The 12,529-nt window shown below is 49.4% G+C and overlaps 1 protein-coding gene across 1 annotated transcript in view; it reads left to right on the forward strand.

Annotated features, from left to right (window-relative positions):
• LTN1 (listerin E3 ubiquitin protein ligase 1) overlaps positions 1 to 12,529 on the forward strand; it is a 745,678-nt gene that overhangs the window by 82,250 nt on the left and 650,899 nt on the right. The window contains exon 4 of the mRNA XM_029579179.1: positions 6,979 to 7,152. Within this exon, the coding sequence (XP_029435039.1) occupies positions 6,979 to 7,152 (174 nt within the window). The remainder of the gene's footprint in view (positions 1 to 6,978; positions 7,153 to 12,529) is intronic.

Here is a 12,529-nt window from a genome sequence, read left to right on the forward strand (position 1 = left end):
GAGTCGACAACATTCAAGCAGACTATCTCAGCCGGCAGCGATTAGATCCGGGAGAGTGGGAACTATCTCCCGAGGCACTCAGACTCATCTGTCACCGGTGGGGGACCCCCCGGTTGGACCTCATGGCGACTCGTTCGAATGCCAAGGCGGTTCGCTTCTTCAGTCGCAGAAGGGAACATGGGTCGGAAGGCGTGGACGCGCTAGTTCTTCCCTGGCCCGCGCAAGTTCTTCTGTACGTGTTTCCACCGTGGCCATTGGTGGGAAAAATATTGCGTCGGATCGAATCCCACGCAGGACCCGTCGTTCTGGTAGCTCCGGAGTGGCCAAGGAGGCCATGGTTCGCCGACCTCATCAACCTAGCGGTGGACGGCCCCTTGCGTCTCGGTCATCTGCCTCGTCTCCTACGGCAGGGTCCAGTATTTTTCGACCAGGCCGATCGCTTTTGTCTAGCGGCTTGGCTTATGAGAGGCGGCAATTGAGAAAGAGGGGATATTCTGAGTCGGTCATTACTACTCTTCTACAGGCTCGGAAGCCCTCTACCTCGGTTGCTTATGTCAGGGTATGGAAAGTTTTTGACTCTTGGTGCCAGGGTTTGAAAGTGTCGTCACGGCAGGCTACGGTCTCTCATATTCTGGCTTTTTTGCAAGAAGGTCTAAAGAAAGGTTTGTCCTATAATTCTCTTCGTGTGCAGGTGGCAGCCTTAGGCTGTTACCGCGGTAAACTTGACGGACTTTCCATTGCCATGCACCCGGACGTTGCACGATTTTTAAAAGGAGTTAAACATTTGCGACCTCCGGTACGCCCTATCTGTCCTTCTTGGAGTTTAAATTTGGTTCTCCGGGGTCTATGTACTTCTCAGTTTGAACCGCTACGAAGGGCTACTCTCAAAGATCTCACTCTCAAAACAGTTTTTCTCGTCGCTATTTGTTCTGCTCGCAGAATCTCTGAACTTCAGGCGTTATCCTGTAGAGAACCTTTTCTCCGTATTTCTGACTCGGGGGTTTCTCTGCGTACCGTTCCTTCCTTTTTGCCTAAGGTAGTTTCCGCCTTTCACGTCAACCAGACTGTGGACCTACCGGCCTTTGCGGTGGATGGTGCTGAGGTGTCTCGGCACCCGGAGCTTCGCAGGTTGGATGTTCGAAGGACACTCTTACGGTACCTGGACATTACCAACCCTTTTCGGTTGTCTGATCATCTTTTTGTCTTGTGGAATGGTCCAAAGAAAGGCAATAAAGCTTCCAAGGCTACTATAGCCCGCTGGTTGAAGGAGGCGATTGTTTCTACTTACATTTCTCAAGGTCGCGCCGTTCCGGACGGTCTTAAGGCTCATTCTCTGCGTTCCCAAGCGGCGTCTTGGGCTGAGAGTGGTTTTATTTCCTCTCAGGAAATTTGCCGGGCGGCTACTTGGAAGTCGTTGCACACTTTTGCTAGACATTACCGATTGGACGTCCGCGCTCCGCCGGTAGACTCGTTTGGCAGTGGTGTGCTTCGTGCGGGACTGTCAGGATCCCACCCCGTTTAGGGCAGCTTGGGTACTTCCCAGCAGTCTGGACTGATCCTGGTACGTACAGGGAAAGGAAAATTATGTTCTTACCTGATAATTTTTGTTCCTGTAGTACCAAGGATCAGTCCAGACGCCCGCCCATGTCAGTGCAGAGTCCCACGTCTGTCGTGTTTCCTTTTCAGATTCCATTGTTTTTTCCGAGCACTTGTTCTATTTTTCATATGGTTATGTTTCATGGCTTTTGCCTGGTTTCCTCGTTTTCCACATGTTCATATTTATCTTGATCTAGTCACAGAGTTTGCCATTGTTCCTAAATTCATACTGCTTTGTTATGGATTATACTGAAGGATCGCAGGGGGCGCACCAGGGTATATGAGTGGTGCCTTTTCAGTTTCTCTCTGACTCCATCTGCTGGACGGGAGGCATAACCCAGCAGTCTGAACTGATCCTTGGTACTACAGGAACGAAAATTATCAGGTAAGAACATAATTTTCCTTTACTCGGCACCCAGGACCTCCCGTCGGCAGAGGCGGAGCAGGCCAAATGTCTGGAAGCCGTCATCGCCTATGGGGCCCATGTGCTCTAAGACCTCCTCCGCGTCCAGTCGAAAGCGATGGCCTCGGCGGTGTCCGCTAGACGACTCCTCTGGCTGCGCAATTGGTCGGCTGACCCGTCCTCCAAAGCACGGCTGGGCTTACTGCCCTTCAAAGGTAAGTTGCTGTTTGGAGAGGACCTTGAGAAGCTTATGGATTCCTTGGGGGAAAATAAGGTCCATAAGCTCCCAGAGCATCGTCCGAAACAATCTCGCCCTTTTACATCCTCCCGTCCCCGTTTCCGGGGACAGAGACAGTATACCCCACGTGGACGGGGTGGCCCCTCGAGGGGTTATTCTTCCCGGTCTCAGTCTTGGTCGCAGCCCTTTCATGGGCGTCGGCCTTTTCGCGAGGGCCAGCCCGTGCGCTCCACCTCTAAGCCTGCCACACAATGAAGTTCAGTCAGCCCGTTCCTCGGTCCCGTTTTTGTGGGGCCGCCTCTCCCTTTTTTTCAAGGAATGGGTCAAAATCACGTTGGACCAGTGGGTCCTCGACATTGTACGAGATGGCTACACCTTCGAACTTGTTCGTGACCTACCGGATCTCTTTCTATTCTCCCCATGCGGGCGTTCCAAACGGAAAGCGGTAGAGCAAACCCTCACCAGACTACTGAGTCTGGGCGCAGTTGTCCCGGTCCCGGAAAAGGAGCTCGGCGTAGGCCAGTATTCCATTTACTTCGTGGTTCCCAAGAAAGACAGGGCTTTTCGGCCGATCCTAGACCTCAAAGGGGTCAACAGAGCTCTCAAGATCCCAAGTTTTCGCATGGAAACCTTGCGAGCGGTCATTGCGGCGGTTCGCCCCGGAGGGTTGCTCGCCTCGCTCGATTTGACAGAGGCATACTTCCATATCCCGATTCACCGCGATTACCAGAAGTATCTTCGTTTCCACATCCTCAACCGGGATTTCCAGTTTCGGGCCCTACCTTTCAATCTTGTGACCATGCCTCGCACCTTCACCAAGATCATGGTGGTGATGGCGGCAGCCCTTCGGCGGGAAGGCATTCTAGTTCCCCCCTATCTGGACGACTGGCTTGTGCGGGCCAAGTTGGAGGCTCTCTGCAAACAGGCGGTAAATCGGGTATTAGCCCTCCTCGTGTCTCTCGAGTGGATAATGAATTTTTACAAGACCAACCTTCAGCCCTCCCAGGAGTTCCTGGGAGCCTGCTTCGACTCTCAAGTGGGCAAGGTCTTCCTGATCGGCCAGATTCGGAATCTGCTCTTTTTGCCTCTGCCAACAGCCTGGGACTACTTGCAGGTCCTTGGGTCCATGGCTTTTGCTCATATGTGACCGTTACAGAAAACTTTGCTATCCCATTGGCAACCAGTGTCGGAACAGTTTCACATAGTCCTCCCCCTTTTGGTCTCTACCGTCACCGACTTGCAGTGGTGGCTTTCGCTCCCCCATCTTCGGGGAATGCCCCTTCAGTCTCCACAGTGGATGATAGTAACCACGGATGCCAGTCTTTCGGGCTGGGGTGCGGTGTGCCTGTCCCGGTCCACTCAGGGGATCTGGTCCCCGATTCAGTCTCGCGGGCACATAAATCGGTCTGGCTCTGCAGGAGTTCCTGCCCCTCATACGCGGCAAAGCGGTGAGAGTGCTGTCCGACAACTCCACCACTGTGTCTTATATCAATCATCAGGGGGGCACCCACAGTCGCCTGGTGGCCCTGGAAGCCAACCGTCTCTTCGCATGGGTAGAACGACACCTGGATTGCCTGGCAGCCTCCCACATTGCTGGCAAGGAGAATGTTCAAGCTGATTTTCTCAGTCGCCAATCGCTCAATCCGGGAGAGTGGAAACTCTCGGAAGCAGCCATGGATCTGATCGTCGGCAGGTGGGGTCCCCCCCACCTGGACTTAATGGCGACCATGCACAATGCCAAGGCCAATCGGTTCTTCAGCCGCTGGAGGGACCACTGCTCGGAGGGTGTGGATGCTCTGGCTCTTCCTTGGCCCATGGATGTCCTTCTGTATGTGTTTCCTCTGTGACCCCTAGTGGGAAAAGTTCTCAGGAGAATAGAACTCCACCGGGGGCCAGTGGTTCTGGTAGCACCCGAATGGCCTCACAGGCCATGGTTCGCAGATCTTGTCAACCTGGCGACGGACGGACCTCTGCGGCTAGGCCATCTTCCTCGTCTACTGTGGCAGGGGCCCTTATTTTTCAACCAGGCCGATCACTTGTCTAGCGGCCTGGCTTTTGAACGGCGTCGTCTGAGGCGTAAGGGCTACAAGGAAGAGGTCTTCTCCACCTTGCTTCGAGCCCGGAAGCAGTTGACTTCTCTAGCCTACGTGCGCTTTTGGAAGGTATTTGAGACTGTGTGTGAGGAGTCCGGTGTCTCAGCACGCTCCGCCCCGGTCTCGTTGGTTCTTTCTTTTCTGCAGAAGGGTCTCTCCAAGGGCCTCTCCTTCAGTTCCCTCCGCGTACAAGTTTCTGCTCTCGGCTCTCTTCTCGGACGGGTCGAGGGTCATCCTTTAGCAGCTCACCCGGACGTAGTTCAGTTCTTGAGGGCAGTCAAACACTTGTGGCCGCCTACTCGCAATACTTGTCCTTCGTGGAGTCTCAATCTGGTCCTCCGGGCCCTGTGTTCTACTCCGTTCGAACCTCTCCATCGGGCTACGGTAAAGGACCTTATGCTCAAAATAATTTTTCTGGTTTCGATCTCCTCCGCTCGGCGGGTCTCTGAGATTCAAGCATTGTCCTGTCGGGAACCCTTTTTGCGATTCTCCGACTCCGGTGTCTCTCTCAAAATGGTGCCCTCTTTTCTTCCGAAGGTGGTGTCTGCCTTCCATGTCAACCAGTTGGTAGAGCTTCCAGCGGTTTCTCTGAAGGAAATTGCGGTACCGCTGGAGGCAACCTTCGTAAACTGGATGTCAAACGCGTTCTACTCAGGTATCTTCAGGTTACCAATGACTTTCGGGTCTCGGACCATCTTTTTGTCCTCTGGAGTAGTCCCAATCGGGGCAAGCCGGCTTCTAAGACCACTATTGCACGATGGTTGAAGGAAGCCATTTCCTCGGCTTATCTCTGCCAAGGACGGGCAATTCCGGAGGGCTTAAAGGCTCATTCGCTACGTTCTCAGGCTACTTCCTAGGCGGAGAGCCAATTGGTCTCTCCGCAAGAGATTTGCAGGGCCGCCACCTGGGCGTCCCTGTATACTTTTGTTCGACACTACCGTCTGGATGTGCAAGCGCCAGTTTTTGGTTCCTTTGGGCGGCAAGTGCTTCGAGCGGGACTGTCTCGGTCCCACCCGGGATAGGGAAGCTTTGGTACATCCCACAGTCTGGACTGATCCGGGTACGTACAGGGAAAGGAAAATTTGTTCTTACCTGTTAATTTTCGTTCCAGTAGTACTACGGATCAGTCCAGACGCCCTTCCCTGTTTGTATTTCTTTTCTGTCCTCTCGAAGCTTGTTCTTGCAGATTCACAGATTTTGATACTTCATTCTTTGCAAGAATACTGAGCAATTACACTGGAAGCCTTGGTTGTTCAAGTACTAAGTATATGCAAGAGCGGATAGTCATACCATGTTTCTTACATTGTTCTACAGTTGCTCAATTGAGCTTTGTGCTTACTTGCTTGATCCTATTCTGGTTTTGTTGTTTTCTGCTTTGACAATGGTAATACTGAATGGTTACAGGATAGGCTCTGTCCTCATATAGGACACCCTTTCAGTTTTAGTCTGTCTCCACCTGCTGGAAAGGAGGCTCAACCCACGGTCTGGACTGATCCGTGGTACTACTGGAACGAAAATTAACAGGTAAGAACTAATTTTCCTATTTTGAGATGCGGCTTCCAGAATTGTGCACAGAATTCAAGGTGCGGTCTTACCATGGAGCGATACAGAGGCATTATAACATTTTCCGTTTTATTCACTATTCCTTCCCTAATAATTCCTAACATTTTGTTTGCTGTTTTGTCTGCCGCAGCACACTGAGCCGATGATTTTCATGTATTATTCACTATGAAGCCTAGATCTCTTTCCTGGGTGGTAGCTCCTAATATGGAACCTAACATCGTGTAACTAGCATGGGTTATTTTTCTCTATATACATCACCTTGCACTTTGCCGACAAAGGTAGGGGGTGGTTTAGATAGGGCCGGGGGGGTGGGTTAGGTAGGGGAAGGTAAGGGAAGGTGCAGGGGGGTGGAAGGAAAGTTCCCTCCGAGGCTGCTCCGATTTCGGAGCGGCCTCGGAGGGAACGGAGGCAGGCTGCGTGGCTCGGCGCGCGCAACCTGCCGATTTTGGGCAGCCTTGCGCGCGCCTACCCCGGATTTTAATGGATACGCGCGTATCTATTAAAATCCCGCGTACTCTTGTTCGCGCCTGCGCTAATTTATAAAATCCGGCCCTTCGGGAATAGCCACTGCTATTAATTGCATCAGTAGCATGGGATCTTCTTAGTGATTGGGTAATTGCCAGGTTCTTGTGGCCTTGTTTGGCTTCTGTTGGAAACAGGATGCTGGGCTTGATGGACCCTTGGTCTGACCAGCATGGCAATTTCTTATGTTCTTATGATATGAAAAACATTTTACATAATATGACCAGTAATGGACAAATTTTAGGTATTCTTTCTTATAAACTACTTTAATATTCCAAAAATAAATTTAAAAAACGTTCTCCTTGATTATATGATCTAACAAAAATTAGCCCCGAGGGAGGTACAAAGGCAACAAACAAATTGTGTGTGACTAAACCAATGATTTGTAGAGTATTAACTTTTAGATGAAAAGAATATAATGGGTAAATCCAATATTTAATAATATGAACTGAAGAAATCTTAAATTAAAAATACTATGAAATTGACTGTAAAATGAGGTCACCTGGTGAAAATCATTATTGCATTATAGTCATAATTTTTTTTTTTTTTTGTGCTTGCTTTAGGTTCGGTCAGCATTCTTTGAGTTAATCTCTGCTTTTGGTCAGCACTTGTGTGGGCCTCTAAAAGTGGAAGCACCAAGGACATGTGCTGCTGTTCTTCTCAATATTGATGAGAAAGATGCAGTGGTGTGCCCAGCTCAATGGGAAGCAATACTGTGTGTCATTACCAACATTGAGGTATGTTATGGATTGGCAATATGAAAAGTAAGCAATGCTGCAGAACACCACCCCCTTATGAAACAGTACCTTCCATGTGGTGAAAGACTTCAGAGATGTAGCCATGTTAGTCTGGTGTAGTAAAAATGACAGAGGCAGGGGCACCTTAATTGAGGCATGAGCGTTCCAGGACAGAGTCCATTTCATCAGTTGCATGAAGTGTAGTACAGAAGGTGGATAAATATACATGAAGATAGGTGGGGGTGGGGAAGAAAAACACCAAAAAGAGGGCACTGAATAAGGCAGGGCAAGGAAAGGGAGTGTTAATAGGATTTTTCTTAGCGTCCAGTCAGATGAATCCAGAGCAAGTGGGTTATGCACTCCTACCAGCAGATGGAGATGGAGCAAGCTGACATCACAGTACATATACCCCTGCAGTGACCTCAGCCCACCAATATTCTCTGTCTCCAGCAGATGGTGGATGTGCAATCAATTTTAAGAAGGGAATTGCTTCAATTTTTTAGAAGAAGAATTAAGGAAGAAAATTACCGCCCCGCTCTTCTGTGGTGATACCAAATGGTCCCTCCCCCAGTTGAGAATTCCTGATGTGATTTCCGTGGTCCTTCAGAGATGTGCCTTGGCCCGGTAGCTGGTTTTCTGGTACGGGCTTAGCTGCTTGAGCAGCTGAAAGGCAGCGGGTGCTGGAAGCCGAGCGAAGTGGTGGTGGTGATGGCAAATGCCCTCTTCCCCCACAGCCGGAGATTGTCTCTGTGCTCAGCCAGGTAAGGCTGAGCTCTGGTAATTAAAAAAAAAATACATTGACTTAATGGGAGGTTTCCTCCTCCCTCTTGTCTTCATGCTCGGTGTGCCTTTCTGACGTTCATCCCGCTCCGTGAGAGGTCAAGGGATGTGGGCAGCCTGGCAGGTAGAGCAGCCTCTCTAGGGTAGGACTGCGGTCTCTGTGGAATCCACAGTCTCAGGACTATTCGATTCGGCCCCTCCTGCTAATGGAGGTATGCTCCCAACTGCAGTGGTGGTTGCAGACGGATCATCTACGGAAGGGAGTCTCTTTGTCCCTACCGGACTGGCTGGTGCTGACAACAGATGCAAGTCTCTGAGGTTGGGGAGTTGATTGTCAGGAGCTGACAGTGCAAGGGCACTTTAGAGTGCAGAAGAGTCTCTCTGGAACATTAATCGGCTGGAAGCCAGGGCCGTTTGCAGTTCAGTGACAAGCTGCAAAGTTGGTCAGTCTGAATAATGTCGGACAATGCAAGACCATGGCTTATATCAGTTGGCAGGGAGGTATCAAGAGCCAGCAGGTGTCACTGGAAATAAATCAACTTATGGAATGGGCGGAAGTGCATCTCCAGGTGATCTCAGCCTTGCACATTGCAGGCAAAGACAGCATCAGAGCAGACTTTCTCAGCAGAGAGAGCCTGGACCCAGGAGAATGGGCATTGTCAGACGAAGCGTTTTGGCTGATTTGGGATCGCTGGGGTCTCTTCAGAGAGAAACAGAACTGCCTTTTTTTTTTTTCAAAATAATTTTTCCTTATTGGGAAGAAACAGCGACACAGTGAAACCCGCACAGCAGCAAGTATAAACAGTGTACATAGTAACCAATACGGACCAAAAATAGTGAATACATAGTACCAGCCACCGAACATCAGCTGCGGCTCACTCCCAACATTTTTATTTTTGTTTTACATTCCCCCCATCCCTGCCCACAATATCTTACAACACCCCAAAATCCATTCAGTACCATTCAGGCCACACACCATTCATACCGCCACAGACTCCCCCCCCCCCCCCCCCCCCCCAAGCGACCAAGGGCTGCAGCCAACCAGAATCATATCCACTAGCTCGTAATCGTTTGCCCAGCACACAGTCCAAATGTTCAAGTTGGAGAGTGGAAGCCATTCTTTGAAACCAGGCTAAAATAGACTGAGACAAGTCCGAAACTGTCCAGTTGGAGAGTATGGTGTGACAGGCTGTAAGGGATATTGCAGAATCAGCTGCAGCACTGACATTCAGCCTGGAATGGAGATGACCTATCCTTGAACTGCAAGAACAGATAGTGAGCAATCCTGTCCTGGCATAAATAAGTTTGCACTTCGCATGAACCCTTCGGCACCTGGCATACAGTAGGCTATAAATAAGTTTGCACTTTGCATGAACCCTTCGGCACCTGGCATACAGTAGGCTATAAATAAGTTTGCACTTTGCATGAACCCTTCGGCACCTGGCATACAGTAGGCTATAAATAAGTTTGCACTTTGCATGAACCCTTCGGCACCTGGCATACAGTAGGCTATAAATAAGCTTGCACCTGGCATAAAGATAAGATTACTTCGCACGCACATAAGCTTGCACCTGGCATAAAGATAAGATTACTTCGCACGCACATAAGCTTGCACCTGGCATACAGTAGACTATAAAAGAAAGGTAACTTTGGACGACAAACTGAGAGAGAAAGAGTTCCTTTGCGGAAGAGCAAAGTGATGTTTTGTTCTTTGTAGATGTACAAAGTGAAGACCCCTTTTTTTTTTTTCGCCTGTGATGTGCTCTCTCCTTGCCAGGCTGATGATGAAAAGGGTGTAGTGAGTATTGGCCGAAATATTGTGCACGGATACAGATGTATATGCTTAAGCTTAGAACTGTATATGCTTAGAACTGTATATGCTTAGATACTTTTAATACTTGGACTTAAGATTGTATACCAATAAACATATTATTTTACTTTTACCTTATTCTCGCCTACCTGATTCCTTACACAGGCCAATAGGACGGCCACTCTGCTAAATTTGTCTTTCGAGCGACTGACAGCAGAGTAGGCCTATGGGCTGGACAATGAGAACTGCCCAGTTACAGGCACAGAGACAGCTGTGCATTTTAAGATGACATCCAACACTGATTCCCAAAAAGCAGTCAGAGTAGAGCAGCGAAAGAGATGGTGTAGGAGCATGCCCTCGTCTGCTCTGCATTTTATACAGAGGGGAGTCCGTACAGCCCATCTGGAAGCGAGTAATCAGTACAGTAAATGCGATGTAAGATTTTAAATTGGACTTCACGAAGCCCAATGTTTTTGACCTGCCGATGCAGCGCCGTAAAACACTGTTCCATGTACTTAGGAGTAAATGGCATGGCTAGTTCGTTAGACCATTTTGTCGCCAAATACTCTAATCGACTGTCCGCCTGCAGAGCCCGTCCCAGTTTGGCCCATCCGGAGATCGTGTTCTTAAGAAGAGCTGTGTCAAACACCTTAGTTGCAAATGCTGATTCCGCTGCCCGAGTCTCCGATGTCCACTGCAGAGATGACAGGTAGTGCCGTGCTTGCAAGTATGCAAAGAAATGTTTGTTAGGTAACTGATTAGTGGCACTCAGAGCGGCATAGTCTAATAATACATGTGCATTATGGTCATAAAGATGACAAGCATATACTACGCCCTTTCGAGCCCAAAATTGAAACAATGCACTGAATCCCTCCCCGGCACGAAATTCACATTTCCCAACAATGGCATCAACATTGAGACTAACCCCGGCCTGTCTAACCCGCAAGCATAGTCACCGCCATGCCCGAATACAGGGATGAAGCAGTATTCTGGGAAAAGTTAGCGCTCTGTGCACGCTCTCACTCATTTGAATAAGACTCAGTGGCGACCAGGGGGCGGTCATTCGGGTTAAGAAACTAGGTTCACAGTAGTGGTAAGTGTCAGTAATCTACTCCCCCACGAAACGGAGCATTATAGAGCCAAAAGTCTGGCGAACCTTAGCCCCCTCGTTCTCTGGGACACGCTACCGTCGCATAGGTAAGGCACGCCCTCTTCCCTCTCCACAAAAATTGTTGAATAGCGGCATATTCTAAGGTCTGCTGCCTTCAACCAGCAGGGGATCATATGCAAAACATAGATTACTTTAGGGGCTAGCATCATTTTGATTAATGCACATCGACCAAACAGTGACAACGGCAGGGGGCCCCAAGCAGCCAGTTATCCAAAACAGCGTGTACATTAAGATCATATAAGGTCCTCAAATTCCTAGGAATCCATATCCCAAGATAGTTGAGCTTGTCGGCGGCCCACTTAAGAGGAAAGGGGCCATTCCATGTGTGCTGCAGCCGGGGTTCCAGATCTAAAGCTTCTGTCTTTGCAAAATTAATTTTTAGGCCCACCACCCTCTGAAATTGGCCAACAGATCAATAATTACAGGTATGCTGGTGCGGAGTCTGCCCACAAAATGCAGAATGTCGTCGGCAAACATTGCCAACTTAAGAGGATGATTGTCAACACTGATACCGCACACCCTACGATCCCCACGTAACCGGACAGCTAGGGGTTCAAGAGCCATGATAAAAAGCAATGGGGAAAGAGGACAGCCCTGCCGAACCCCACAGTGCAGAGCAAAAGGGGAAGTCTGGACTCCATTCACCAGGATACTAGCACTAGGGTTACTATACAATAGTTCGAGCCACTGCAGAAACGCCCCCGAGATTCCATACTGGCGCATCGCCCAAAACAAATACTCCTACGAAAGAGAGTCAAACGCCTTTTCAACGTCTAGACTAAGGATCACTGCCTCCTCCCCTGAATTGTAATTAAGAGACGCGATCAGGCGCCGCACGTTGCGCACCCCCTGACAGCCCTGATCAAACCCCGTCTGATCCCCATGAATAAGAGAGGGAAGGAGGCCACTCAACCGCTCCGCCAAGATAGCTGCTAATAATTTAATATCAACATTAATTAAAGATATGGGCCTGTAAGAGCCCACTTCCAACAGGTCTTTGCCAGGCTTTGGCAGAACTACTATGACCGAGTGATTTAAGGCAGCAGACAGTGAGTTGAGGTTTAACATTTCATTGTAAAATTTGTGAAGGCGAGTCAGCAACGAAAATTTTAGAATTTTATAAAACTCTGAGCCCAGGCCGCCCTGGCCCGCTGCCTTGCCCAGTTTTAACTTGTGTATGGCTGCATGCACTTTCTGTTCACTAATAGAGACATTAAGGGTCCTTAGTTGGTCCGGAGCTAACCGCGGCCATGGAAGTGTTTGGAACAAGGCCTCGGTAGCCACCGGGTCTTGGGGCTTTTCTGTGAAAAGTTCTTCATAAAATTCGAGAAACCTATCAGAAATATCTCTTTGAGCAGTTTGATGGCGACCCTGCTGATCCCGGATACCCACAACTGCCCTCCCATGATCCCGAGGCTGCACTAAATGTGCTAGTAATTTGCTGGCGCAGTTACCATACTTATACAGCTGGTATTGATAATACGTAAGAGATTTAGATGCCCGCTGGTGAAGAAAGCAATTCAGAGCTTCCCGCGCCTGGTCAACCTGGCCCTTAGCTTCTGGGGTCATATCAACCACATGCTTCTGTTGCGCATCCTTGAAAACCTTTGTGAGCC

This window comes from Rhinatrema bivittatum, chromosome 15 (genome assembly GCF_901001135.1).
Source record: "Rhinatrema bivittatum chromosome 15, aRhiBiv1.1, whole genome shotgun sequence".
NCBI lineage: Eukaryota > Metazoa > Chordata > Amphibia > Gymnophiona > Rhinatrematidae > Rhinatrema > Rhinatrema bivittatum.